General features: G+C 46.9%; 1 protein-coding gene across 1 annotated transcript in view; it reads right to left on the bottom strand.

The window, feature by feature from the left end:
• Positions 1-4363: 4363 nt before the first annotated feature.
• The window catches only part of LOC107274402 (transmembrane and TPR repeat-containing protein CG4341), a 76208-nt gene continuing 68764 nt past the window's right edge, over positions 4364-11807 (bottom strand). Inside the window, exons 8-10 of the mRNA XM_015753510.2 lie at positions 5611-5751; positions 5448-5532; positions 4364-4935 (exon numbers count right to left, since the gene is read on the bottom strand). Coding sequence (XP_015608996.1) covers positions 4604-4935; positions 5448-5532; positions 5611-5751 — 558 coding nt within the window. The 3' untranslated portion in view covers positions 4364-4603. The remainder of the gene's footprint in view (positions 4936-5447; positions 5533-5610; positions 5752-11807) is intronic.

Genomic DNA, 11807 nt, shown 5'->3' with positions numbered 1-11807 from the left:
GGAGGGGGGGGTGCGGTGCGAAATTTGATACCAAGTGAATGGCTCGATAACGGCTTTCTGACAGGGTCTGTACTGTTTTAGATGGTAGAGAGTCATCCATCCAACCAGCCATCCAGCCACTCTCTGGACCACGATCGAAGCGTGTAAATTAAAGCGCGATAGATAGGGACAGGGAACGTGACGTTAAATATGCATGCGGAGTAAAGCGGCAACAATAGAGGCAAAAGCAGTGCCCTCGTAGTTTCGCGACCCGGGCACAAAACACACCCCGCTAATGGCACCACCGACACTCTCCCATACCCGATACCCAGTCACCCTCGCGATGTAACCTAACCCTACCTAGCTGTGAAAGTACCTGCAGATTCTAATCCACTCTACACTAGGTACCTAGCAAGGCTGTTTGTCTGTTCAATATCGATTCTCCACGTTTCACCCTTATTCGCTTCCTTTTTACCCTTATTCCCAACTATTGTGTTACGTGCACGCGATTATCTATTCTTCCTAGAGGAGTAGGCAGGCACGTGAAACTTGTTCCCTCGATATCTAATTGATCTTCAGATCCTATCTAAATTGTCCACCGGCGCCCTTCTTTGCATATTAACCCCTTTGTTTTTTTTTTGTTTTTCTTTTTTTTCATATTTAAAAAATAGAATATACATAATGCTGTATACCTGGTGGAGTAGCGAGCGGGGACAAGTCGTTGTAATAATTCCGTCATTTTTGGTAATTGTCAACAAATTTCGCATTCCAGTCCAAACCCCGAATTCCTAGGGGAGATTTGCTTGTTCTCTCTAATCTACGGGAAGGTTTCACCGACAAGAGGGATCCCAACACCCACTCCAGTACCTTTCTCTGGTTGGACTGCCGGACCCAGTCCGTCTCCCGGTTTCTTGGCGTCTCTTGGAAGAGCAACTGGAAATAGGTGCTGCTTGGAATGCGGCCGGCGTCGGCGTCTACTTCCGATCCATCTGGCTCAAGACGGGCGACAAATCGAGTTACCGCCTGAGAACCAAGACCCAAGACCAAAGAGCCCCGAAGCCCGTATTCCTTCCTTCCTGGCTGACTTGCCTACCTGCTTGTCTACCCAGTTGCTTGCTTGCGCTACTATATACACAAATATATATATAGTGAGTTCGTGAAGCCACGCGCTTCGTTCGACGGCTTTGCGAAGGAAGACGGCGACAGAGGGGTAGTGGCAGAAAGGTATAAGAGAGTACAGTGGAGGGGTGGTACGGTAAACGTGTTACGTCCAAGATCGCGACTAAAACAAGTTGCCAGGTCGTTAAACGACGAGTGAACTCACCGAATGTACAGTGAGGGTCGTAGAAATAAAAGGGAGAATGCCAGGAGAGGGGAGGAGAGAGGAGAGAAGGGAAGGAGAGAAACAGGTCACGTTCAAGGAAGATAGGGACCTTTTGCGATATTAGTCGGCACCGTCGACGGGGTACTGACCGATTACTCGAAAGAGGAGGGATATCTATAAGTAGTATAAGAGAGAGAGAGAGAGAGAGAGAAAGAGTGTTTGCCGTAGTCCATAGCATATAGCCTGTGTTTCGTTTAGTAATTTAATTTAGCTAATTAAAGTCTCGCCGCGCCTCTCACTAGACTCGTGGGAGGACGAGTCATCAGTTTCATTAGGATAATGAAACATTCCTTTGGCGATTACCACCAAACAATTTTGGACTCTTTTACACAGCCGCTTCCTACCCAAACGGCTTTCGGTTTCTTCGGCATGACGTCACGCCCTCTATACTTCATATTTGATGCTAATGACAAAGATCCATGCTCCTACCGGACACGTGGCTCCCGTTGTCTTTGCTTCGTCTCGTTCTATCATAATTCTCCCCTTGCCTTTTCGTATCGTCTTTCCTATTCGGCAACGCTCAGGCGCCGTATCGCGGAGACGCTCTGCGCCGTGTAACTCGGGCATGATTTATGGCGAGAAGACGGCTCGCGCTCCACGTTCGCCGGCTGTTTTAATTGGCAGCCGTATTTAATTACATCTCCGCTAGCCGAATTTAACCTCTTTCCTCTGTTACCTTTCGAACTTCCAGCATCCACGCTCCGATGCCCTTTTTCGGTAGAACACATCTGGGGATACTCTGTCTCTATTCGTCTTTCTTTACTTTCTCTTTTATTTTCTGCCCCTGTCTGTTCCCCTCCATTGCTCCTACTCGCGGGTACCTTTCTCCACAATCTCATTTTCTCTGACTCCCTTTGTCTCTTCATGCCGCCAATAATCTCTCCGAGAGGAAGTTCACGATCCGCTTGATCCTACTCTCCCTTAGCTTTAAAACCAGCGGGTAAGAGGGGAGGTAGAAAGGAAGAAAGGAAGTAAGTAAGGCGGAAGTCGACTTTCAGGAGGCTGCAAGATGACAACAAATCTTAATTAAAAGTTTGAGGCAATGATTTTATTGGGGGTAGTAAGGCTCAAGTTCGCGGCGGTTGAACGGAGAAATGCTTCAGTTAGCACAGCGCCCAGAGACAGTGGGACTCGGTGTTTAAACAATGGAGGAGAGAGAGAGAGAGAGAGAGAGAGAGAGAGAGAGAGCCAAAGGAAGTAAAGAGCTCTAAGGGGGTAGGACCGAGTTCGTTGAGAGTCTGTAGTACGGAGCGCGTGGAGCAGACTTGGACTGGAATTTTCGTAAGGTACCCAAGGAGTCGGTGCGGTTCACGAGACCAGAACCGACTCCTGATTTAGTCGCACCTTCTCCTAGTTCAAGGCAGAACTATATTTCACGCGGACGTTAACCGTGCTGCGACGCTTCCGCAGTGACGTCACGTCCGCCAACCGGAACCCTAAACACTCCTCTTTCAACCACCTTCGCCTTAGGCTATGCTCTAATGGCCTCTGGCGTATCTCGAAAACTCATGGAAATAAATTGAATTCCTCATTTTCGCAAACTCCCTTCCTTTAGCGACCTTCTACGCCATTGCAATGTCGTTCCGTAACCACGACTCGTTAACGACACACCATCCTCCATTAACATCGCATTAGCGACACCAACCGAGGAAATTGGCCAAGCGTCAGGTGGTCCACGCTACCTAATTCCCACCGCTGCCACTTTTACCAGTGGCGCTGCTAGTGCTAACTTCACTCGCTATGTCGTTTTGTGTCTGGACTGTACTTACCTGGCGCTTGAGGTTGGCTACGGGAGCTGACTTCAGAACTTTAAAGAAGATCAAGAAAAGCTTTTTTTTCTTCTTTCAACCAAAAAGAAAATACTACGATATCTTTTTTTCCTCTTCTCTCCCACGTGTTTAACTTCCGCTAACGTTGTGATTACTGTGTACACAGGGTAGGGTAGATTATCGTTCTTCGCCATTCGCCATCTTGTAGATTGTGCACAGCTACCCTGAAGTTTAAAACGAGGACCGGATAATGAAGTGCTGCTTGACCTTCTCTTCCCTGTTAACCCGTCTGCCGTCATCTTGACTGCCTTTCTTAAGTATTATTTGTCAACCTTCTAACAAGACACTACCAACCCCCTAAAGCCTCGTTCACTCTCTCCTTTGCCTATACTAGTTTTACCTGCTTGTTGATTTTTTAAATATTTCTTTTCTCTAAAGCTCCTTGCTTCTTCCATTAAGCATGAGTTTGCTTGGAGACAAGGTCTTCTCGTTACGATATCCAAACTTCGTTCTTTGATCTTTTGGTATTATTATCTTTACTTTGCTATTTTTTTTTCTTTTTTTTAGAAATAACAGACTTTCATTTACAACGATCGTCGATGCTTTCTTGCTCGTTTGACTCTTATCGTTTGAGCGTGATACGATTTCATCGAAATAATCTGATACTCATAAAAGTCAAAGACCCAAAGAAATGCAAGTTTTGAGAACAGCTTTGTATCTAGTATGGCAAAAACAAGAGCATCGTTATCTAAGAGAGGCAGACGCTTGAAATTCCAGTTGAAATTCTATAAGGTACACCGAGGGAAGTTCCTCTTTAAAGATAACGAAGCCGCAGCAGTTCGACTCGGGGAATAAAGGTAGCCAACGACGGTTGAGTGTTTGCCGAGAGCCGTCGGGACGTCCCTGTCTTGGCTGCCCTGCTAACACGCGACAGGTGGCACGACGCTTTGCAGTCACTCTTCTCTGCTGTGATTCAAAATGTAAACTCGAATATTCCATGTCTGTACCTTCGTGCAAATACATTCGTTATTAATAGAAGCTCAGGGTGATAAAAGCTCAAGCGTCTACCATCGATTCCAGCCAATCCGTGTTTTCCCACGGTTGCCAGTGACGGAGTCCTTGGATTTGGTAAACATCCAGCAGCGAGATTATCTAACGTCCTTTCTTTAGATTTAGCCTTTACTTAATAGGGGAAGAGGTGGGTGAAATCAGACACGAGACGGGTGTTGAATATTAGAGAAAAATAAATGAAGCTTTATTCTTTACATACCGTAGCTGAGGCGTACGAGTCGGTCGCGTCGATCAGGTGGCCAATAAATCTGGACGCGTCTGATCGATTATCTCGTGGATAAATAAACGCTGGGAGGAGCGGGGTGATGTTACGGATGATTTTGGGGTATATTGTACACTTTGGGGTTAGGTATTTGGGGGGCAGGGCCGGGGTCTCTCGCATCTCCAGCTCGGTCCTGCGTCACGCCAAGAGGGCTGCAAGCTTGTGGAGATTGGTCAGAGTCGTTGCGTCTCCCGGCTGAAGCCTCAGGGCTTCTCTGTAAGCGGCGGCTGCTTGTTTGTATTTTCCATTGAGATGAAGAATCGCCCCGAGGTTGGTATGACTTCTGGCCTCGTGAGGTCTCAGGGATGCTGCGTGCCTGTACCAACTCTCGGCTTCTTCGCAACGCTCGGCTTGACGCAACGCCGACGCCGCAGCCATCGACAGCTCGTAGTCCATCTTGGACAGTTCGGCAGCCCTCAACTGTTCTTCGGCAGCTTCCGCTAGACGACCTTGAGACGCGAGGAACGCTCCTGTTAACAGAGATAAAGAAATTTTAGTGAAACTTTTTTTTTTGTTCTTACGTTAACTTTATGGATATTTCCAGTCCTCGAAGATTTCATAAGGACAGTTCAAGAGGAAAGTTATGAACTAGATGAAGCTTATCCTGCCTCCTGGGTAACTGGAGGATAGCTGGTGGGGCAAAGGTGAACCGGATGAGGTCGGTCTGCGTAAGAGACAGAGTAAAGACGACACGTATAACCTTTCCGCAAACAGACAGGTGTGCGAATCCCACGTTAACCACTTGTATATCTATATATATACGTAAAACATCCCCTAAGTGTCTAGGTATAACAGCCCCTGCGAACTTCCCAAGGAGTTCAAGCTTCGCGTCTCTTCTTGAAGTCGTGTCTGTTAACATTGACGCTTCTGGAACCTTCGCTCTATCCATCCACCACACGTAGACAACCATCCTCCTTCGTCTTTGGTCTTTCATCTGTTTCTCTCTTAGTCGGCTTATTATAATCAACCAAGCATCACCTACCATAATGGTGATGTACGCTGGGATCCTGGGGCGCCAACCTTCTGGCTCTCAGGAACCATCTTTCAGCTTCCAAGACTCGACTGGACTGTAGCAATGGAAAATAATCTAATAAATTTTTTTATCCTTCCCTCTACGCCGTACAAATTTTTTTATCAATGCTTACGTTACGTGCTAGCAACTTTCCGTAAGTGATATGAGCAGGCACGTGGTCAGGCTGACTAGCCAGACTGGCCTGGAACCATCTCTCAGCTTCTGCGTACTGCTGCAACCTGGATAAGGTCTCGCCCAGTAGATTGTAGACGCTCTGAAAAAGAAAAAAAAAAATTTCTCTTTTTCCATAAAATTTTATCATACACTTTATTCTCTTTGTTCTTTTCGCAAGTTAGACTACAACTTCCTACGCTTTGTACACGTGGACGAGTGTCCCCGTGCGAATCACGCAGCTGTCTCGGCTTTCACTCTCCATCCTCCCAACCGGATATCCTTCATCCAATAATGTAACTCTCAGCGGCCTTAACGTCCTGCGAAATTCTATTTGATCCTCGAAAAGGACACGGTGCACTCGTACAGTTTTATTCAGACCCTTCGTAAAAGAATTCTTACGAAAGCCGCTAATAAGACTGGTAAGGGTAATTGAATTTCGCGGGCAAACCAAAAAGACAACACGCGTCACGGACTCAGGTTCACAGGATCTCTCTAGCTTTTCGCCATACCCCGCAGGAGGATTACGTTAAGAAGTTTTCTGATTTTGAAGGCCGGCTGCCACTAATGGCCAAAGCCAGACTTGGGAAAACGTACAACCACCCCCCCTATGAACAGTCAGGTTAGAGGGAGGTGGTAGACGAAGCAGCATCTCGCCATCACATGCCCTCACGGAAGTGCCTGAACCAGTCTTGCTTTCTCAGGATCACTTCAGGAACTGCCAAACCTCCCGCGAGAGTTGTGAGGATGAAAGTTTTATGATTTTCTTGGGGCCAACGTAAAAGTGGGGTCGGAAGGTCGTCTCGCGCCCTAAGAGACGATACCACCTAGAATAGAAGGCCTAGGGAGTCGCTGGCTGATATAACGACAAAGTCAAGGATACGGAGAAAAACTGTGGGCGAAAAGTTGAAAATTCGTTTTCTTAAAAAAAAAAGAAGGAAAAAAGATAGTCTAAAAAAAGTAAAAAAAATACAAGATATACAATCAAACTCAAAAATATATACAACAGTTGTCACGCACGTGGAAAGTATGTAAAGCAGTTTACCACTGGTCCAGATATCCTTTCGTACCATATACTATATACCTATATGCACCAGTACAGAACGTCAAAGAATTCTCTTGAGAGATCTCAGCTTTAAGGAGGCCCGAGTGGAAGTTTCGCCATTGTTTCGTCCCATTATTCACTCGTACTACTTTTCGAGGGTATTACCCTCTCATTCAAAGACGTTCAACACATTCAACCCTTAAGACATTCCAAGTGGTTAAGAAGCAGGCCATTGAGATGAATCAAGATGAAGTGGAGCCATTGTCATTTGAAAAAAAAAAAATATATTTAGGGGATGTTCCCTACCCCTTCCCGTTGGTCTCTAAAAAAAAATCAACGAACCGTAAGTACAATTGAAGGAGGCTAAAGCCTCGGCGAAAGGGGTCCGTTTTTCGGGTTAGGTTTTACACAGGACTGGCATAGGGACTAAAGATAATAAGGAGGAACACGTAGCCTCGCGGATTCCCGTGGGAGTTGACCCACGCGTTCGACAAAAACAATTAAGTCGGAGGCAATTAGGGATGCCAGGAGACCGGGAGCGGTCCTGCCAGAGAAATTCAGGGACGGGTGGGGAGGGGAGGAAAGAGCCGCTCCCAGCAAGAACTAATCGTCGGGAATGATTTGATTAACGCCCTTCGCCACGACCTGCTTGTTGTCGAGCAACTTCGTCTCGTGGCCAACCCGAGAAATCGCACCAGGTCCATTCGTCCGGGAGAGTGACTCTGACGTCTTGATTACGTCAGCCTTATATTCCGAGCACACACTTCCGATTCCATTGTTCCTATTTTAAGCGACGTGAATTTCGAGATTTTGTTTTATTAAATGGCGATATACATTTTCAAACATTATTTTGTTCTCTTATATTTTCGGAGGACCACACTGTTCATCTATTTCCTCTTTTCTTTCTTCTTCTTCTTCTTCTTCTTCTAGTTTTACTTCCACTTTACCAGCTTGGCCATAAGTCTCGCCTTCTGCTCCGGGCACTGGCCATCACGATAAAACATCGCGAACTGGTGAAACTCCGGTGTAATCTTGGTGGCGATGTTTTACCCCCACGTTGTGGATGCTGGGACCCTCGGGGTACCGGTCCAGAGCAGTTTGATGGTTCTTTCAGAGTTTTCCTGTCGAATTTCGGAGGACCTTCTCGTAAAGTACCCCATACCCTGATACTCAGTTTGGGTATATATTGTGCAATACGTATACCTTATACGTGCAATATATATATATACGACAAAGAGTTACCGATTCGCTAAGGAACGATTTCGGCTTGGTTTAAAGGGACGACTCGGAAGAAAGGACAAGAGTTATCGGCTATAACGATCTCGACCAATCGGAACGATTAGTTCTCGAGTATGACTTTTGTCAAATCAGTTGTCATCAGTCTGTCTTGGGACACCGATCGGGGTGCCTCGAGCTGCCTCGCGCTCCCGGGCTGTTTGTTGATAGTTTTTCTAGCTGTGTTTCCTATTCGGTACAGAACGTTCTCGCTTGTGTAGTTCTCGCGTTGCTCTCGCTATATGCAGAAAATCCTATAGATTTTCTGCGTCTGTCTCGAAAGTGCAGTGTTGTGCTACAGTGCAGCGCCCACCTGAGTGTCACCTGGACGCAGTTCTCGGCCTTCACGGATCAGCTGAATCAGCTCCGGTGAGTGCTCCCAATTTATTAATCGGTGGAGGGATTTCGGTTTTATAGCTCCGACTTGGTCTATTACATTCTCGATAAATTGCCCTCTGTTTTCGGCACTATTTACCTGACGCTTACTCCGACCTTCTCTACCTCAGCCCTTGCAGCCTGAGCGGCCGTGCATTTCCGTAACCGTTCATTCCAATTCGTGCATCCAGTCGAGTTTGCTGATTTCGCGCGTCCCCAAAAATCGACACGACCCGTTAAGCTACCGTCTCTTCTGCTAGGTTTCATCGGAGCTCTCGTTTTGCCGGAGTTGAGACTGTTCCACCTGAACTCCCAGGTCATACCGGCTCGTCAGTTCCCGGTTGAAACAAAAATTGGCTGGTGCCCGTCTGGCATGCGGATGCGTGGACGCAGGGTGGACGGTCGAAGGTGACGTAGGCTAGCTCTCGGTTTTACGTTATCGGTTTCTAGTAAAGAAAATCCATATATATTTACATACCTATATAGTACACGCCTCGGACATCCTAGTATACTAGGTTTCATTTAAGATCTGCGTTGTAAGAATTCATTTGAAAAATGTGAGATTCCAAAAAGCCGACTCTGAAAAGTACCTAGCTATTAACCAATGTAGAGGAAAGGGTGAGGCTATAAAATTAATCGGTGGCGAGAAACAGCCCCAGATAAAAAGCGCGCTGAAACCGCCAGGGGTACCACCCGAGAGTAATCGGCCAATTATCAAACTCTCGCGAAGGTCGATCTGTTTTTATTTGAGAATTCCAGGTGGTAGTGAGAGGGGGTGCTTCCACCCTCAGGAGACTGCCCAATCTAACGGGCACCTAAAGTAAATGGGAATTGCTGGTGTTATTTAAATTAATTAGCATCTGAAATCACCTCGCTTAATTTAACGAACCTATAGACGGCTGGACGAGCGGAATGAAGATATAAGGGCGGGGGATGCAAAGGGGTGCGGTTGAATAGTTGGTTTCGGGAGGGTCGAAGATGCCCTTTAGGCACCTACCCCAACTACTTCTCACTGGCGTTCAACGTTCTTCATCCCCATCGCTCTCGCGTCTTTTCCCAATGGGCACTTGAGGGTTGAGAAAAAAAAAATATTCATGCGTTTAAAAGGCGACGAAACGATATGCCGATTAAACGACGAAACGTGCCGACCTGTGCTCGACACTCGTTTCACGTCTGCCTATTTGCATTCGGCAAATCGCGATTCACCCTACCGCCGCCTCGTGTTTGCCTGTCACGCTCAGCTAATGCGACGCAACTTGATTTCCGTGCTCGTTCAAAAATCCGACACCAATTAACCGAATTCAATAACGATCCCGATACCTCGTTTCGATGGGCACCAACGATCGGTTTCAAGAGGTCAACGATACGTCGAGTCAGTCATTGTCCGTGATAACGAACAAATGAATTCTGATTAAATAAACCACTGGTACGTTATTCACGGGTTCCATGAGCACAGGAGCCTAAATCGGTTCTACCGTTACCATCTTGTAAACTCTATAGACAGGACATTATTCCTGAATACTGCCTCTTATGCTAATTACATTGGCCTAATTACTCTTCTCTACCCCCTGCCCCCTACCCCCTGCCCTCCCCTACATTTACATCGCCTACCCCAGTATCTAACTCAGTTCAGGTGGCTCTTAGGGGGGTGTCTATTAACTTTCCCCTCCTTCAGGACGATATTTCTTCGTCAATGGGGAAAAGCGTCGGCCGCGTGAGGCGTCCGATGAAATAATGGCTGATTGTATTTTCGAGGGATGAAAAAGAAAAGGAAAAAAAAAATTGAGGCCGAGGGTGAAGAAACGGCGAAACGAAGATGGAGCTTTCTGGTGGGGATATACCCAAAGGATGCTGCGGAAAGGGGAGGGCGGTCGGGGTACGGTAGAGAATTCTCTAGGTGGGTTCGCCATGGCGCGCTGAGAATCCAAGGGTAGTCTTGACGCCGATGCACAATGGGTAGACGCTCTTCGGGAAGATTAAAGTGCATCTTCGTAAACAGTGGCGTGGAATGGCTGGCGGTAAAATTAAAATTGCACTGAAAAACACCTGGGTGCTGGTAGCCCGGTAGGTGCGCTCGCGCGGGGCGGTCGGAGGGGATGGTTTTCGAATGGTGCGAGGGGCTGACGAGAACGTGAGTGAGCCCTGTAATTTAAAAGCGTCTCGGGGCGTCTACGGTTGCGTTTCAGTTCGTTTCAGCACGCCGAGCACGATATTACATAGCTATACGACCCTTACCCAACTACCCTCTATACTGGCTCATCGACCTCGCTGACTTACCTACCCTTCCTAGCATCCTATGTAACACGCGCGTACGTATATAGCTGCTTTTTCTGTCTTTTCCTTTCTTTAGCCATCCTCCCCCCCAACCCCCCTAGTACCACCCTTCCCGCAGCTCTATTGCATAGGAAACATCATATGTTGGACAATAGTCTATTCTCCCTGGCGATCATTTATCCTTTTGCACCCCTTTGTGCCCATCGCCAAGCCTATTGCTCAGTTACATGGACTTCCGGTGACTTTTCACCTACCATCAGAAAGCCAATTGTCTCTGCTATCTACTCGAGGGATAAAAGGGATTCCGATGGCCGTTTTTCAAGTTTTTAACGTAAATGGCATTACGGGCTAGTTGTTAAGGTCACATTTTTTAAATTGCTTTCTCCTTTTTACAAACCCTTTACCATATCGCTGGTAAAACAGTTGAATGAAATTTCGTCGTTGCGGAAGGACGTGTCTGAGATCGTTGAAGAAATCGCTGTCGGCTGATTGGTCTTCCTTTTTTTTCTTGTTGTCCGGAAAACAACCCTTATTTTTTATGTAGGCTTTGATTTCCATGGTCAGTGGTACCACGGCGCGGAAATGGGTATTGTTTGCCGTGACGTTAGTAGGGGGTTTCGAGCGAGCCCTGGGAAATGTTATTTCTTCCATTAGCGTTCTTCTTCTGAGCGCGAAGGGTAGCTGTTTGCTTATGGCTTGTAACAACGTAACGAGGTTACGTAATCACTTGTTATTTCTTTAAGGGCCAGCTAACCGCCAGCAATCTTGATAGTAGACTTGTGAAATTCATATCGGGTCACGATACGTAATATTGATACTGGATCAGAAACCAAATGGCAAGCACGAACGATGCTGTCCGATCGATCGACGTTGCGGAAAGACTCTGCTAACACGGAATACGCGGCGGGCAGTGATACGTTGAAAATTGCATTGCACTCTGGAGTACGGCGAACGACCACCAGAGGGTGCGGAGATAGGGGGTAAACGAGAGTAAAAGAAAAATTGATGATCGTTATCAGGAATTACTCGTGCGATCTCCAGTGGCTGCGCGTGGTACGCGAGATTATAGGGGGACGAAAGTTCCGGAGAAAGTTAGCCTCAAAGAGTGCCTTGATGAGAGTGACGGAAAGAAAGTAAGAGGAGTGGGGGGTAAGAAAGAAGAAAAGTGAGAGAAGGAAAGAATGTGATGG

Source organism: Cephus cinctus, unplaced genomic scaffold (assembly GCF_000341935.2).
Source record: "Cephus cinctus unplaced genomic scaffold, Ccin1 Ccin1_scaffold0093, whole genome shotgun sequence".
In the NCBI taxonomy this organism is placed as follows: domain Eukaryota; kingdom Metazoa; phylum Arthropoda; class Insecta; order Hymenoptera; family Cephidae; genus Cephus; species Cephus cinctus.
Note: the sequence above shows the minus strand (reverse complement) of the source record. Positions and strands in the feature narration are given on the sequence as shown.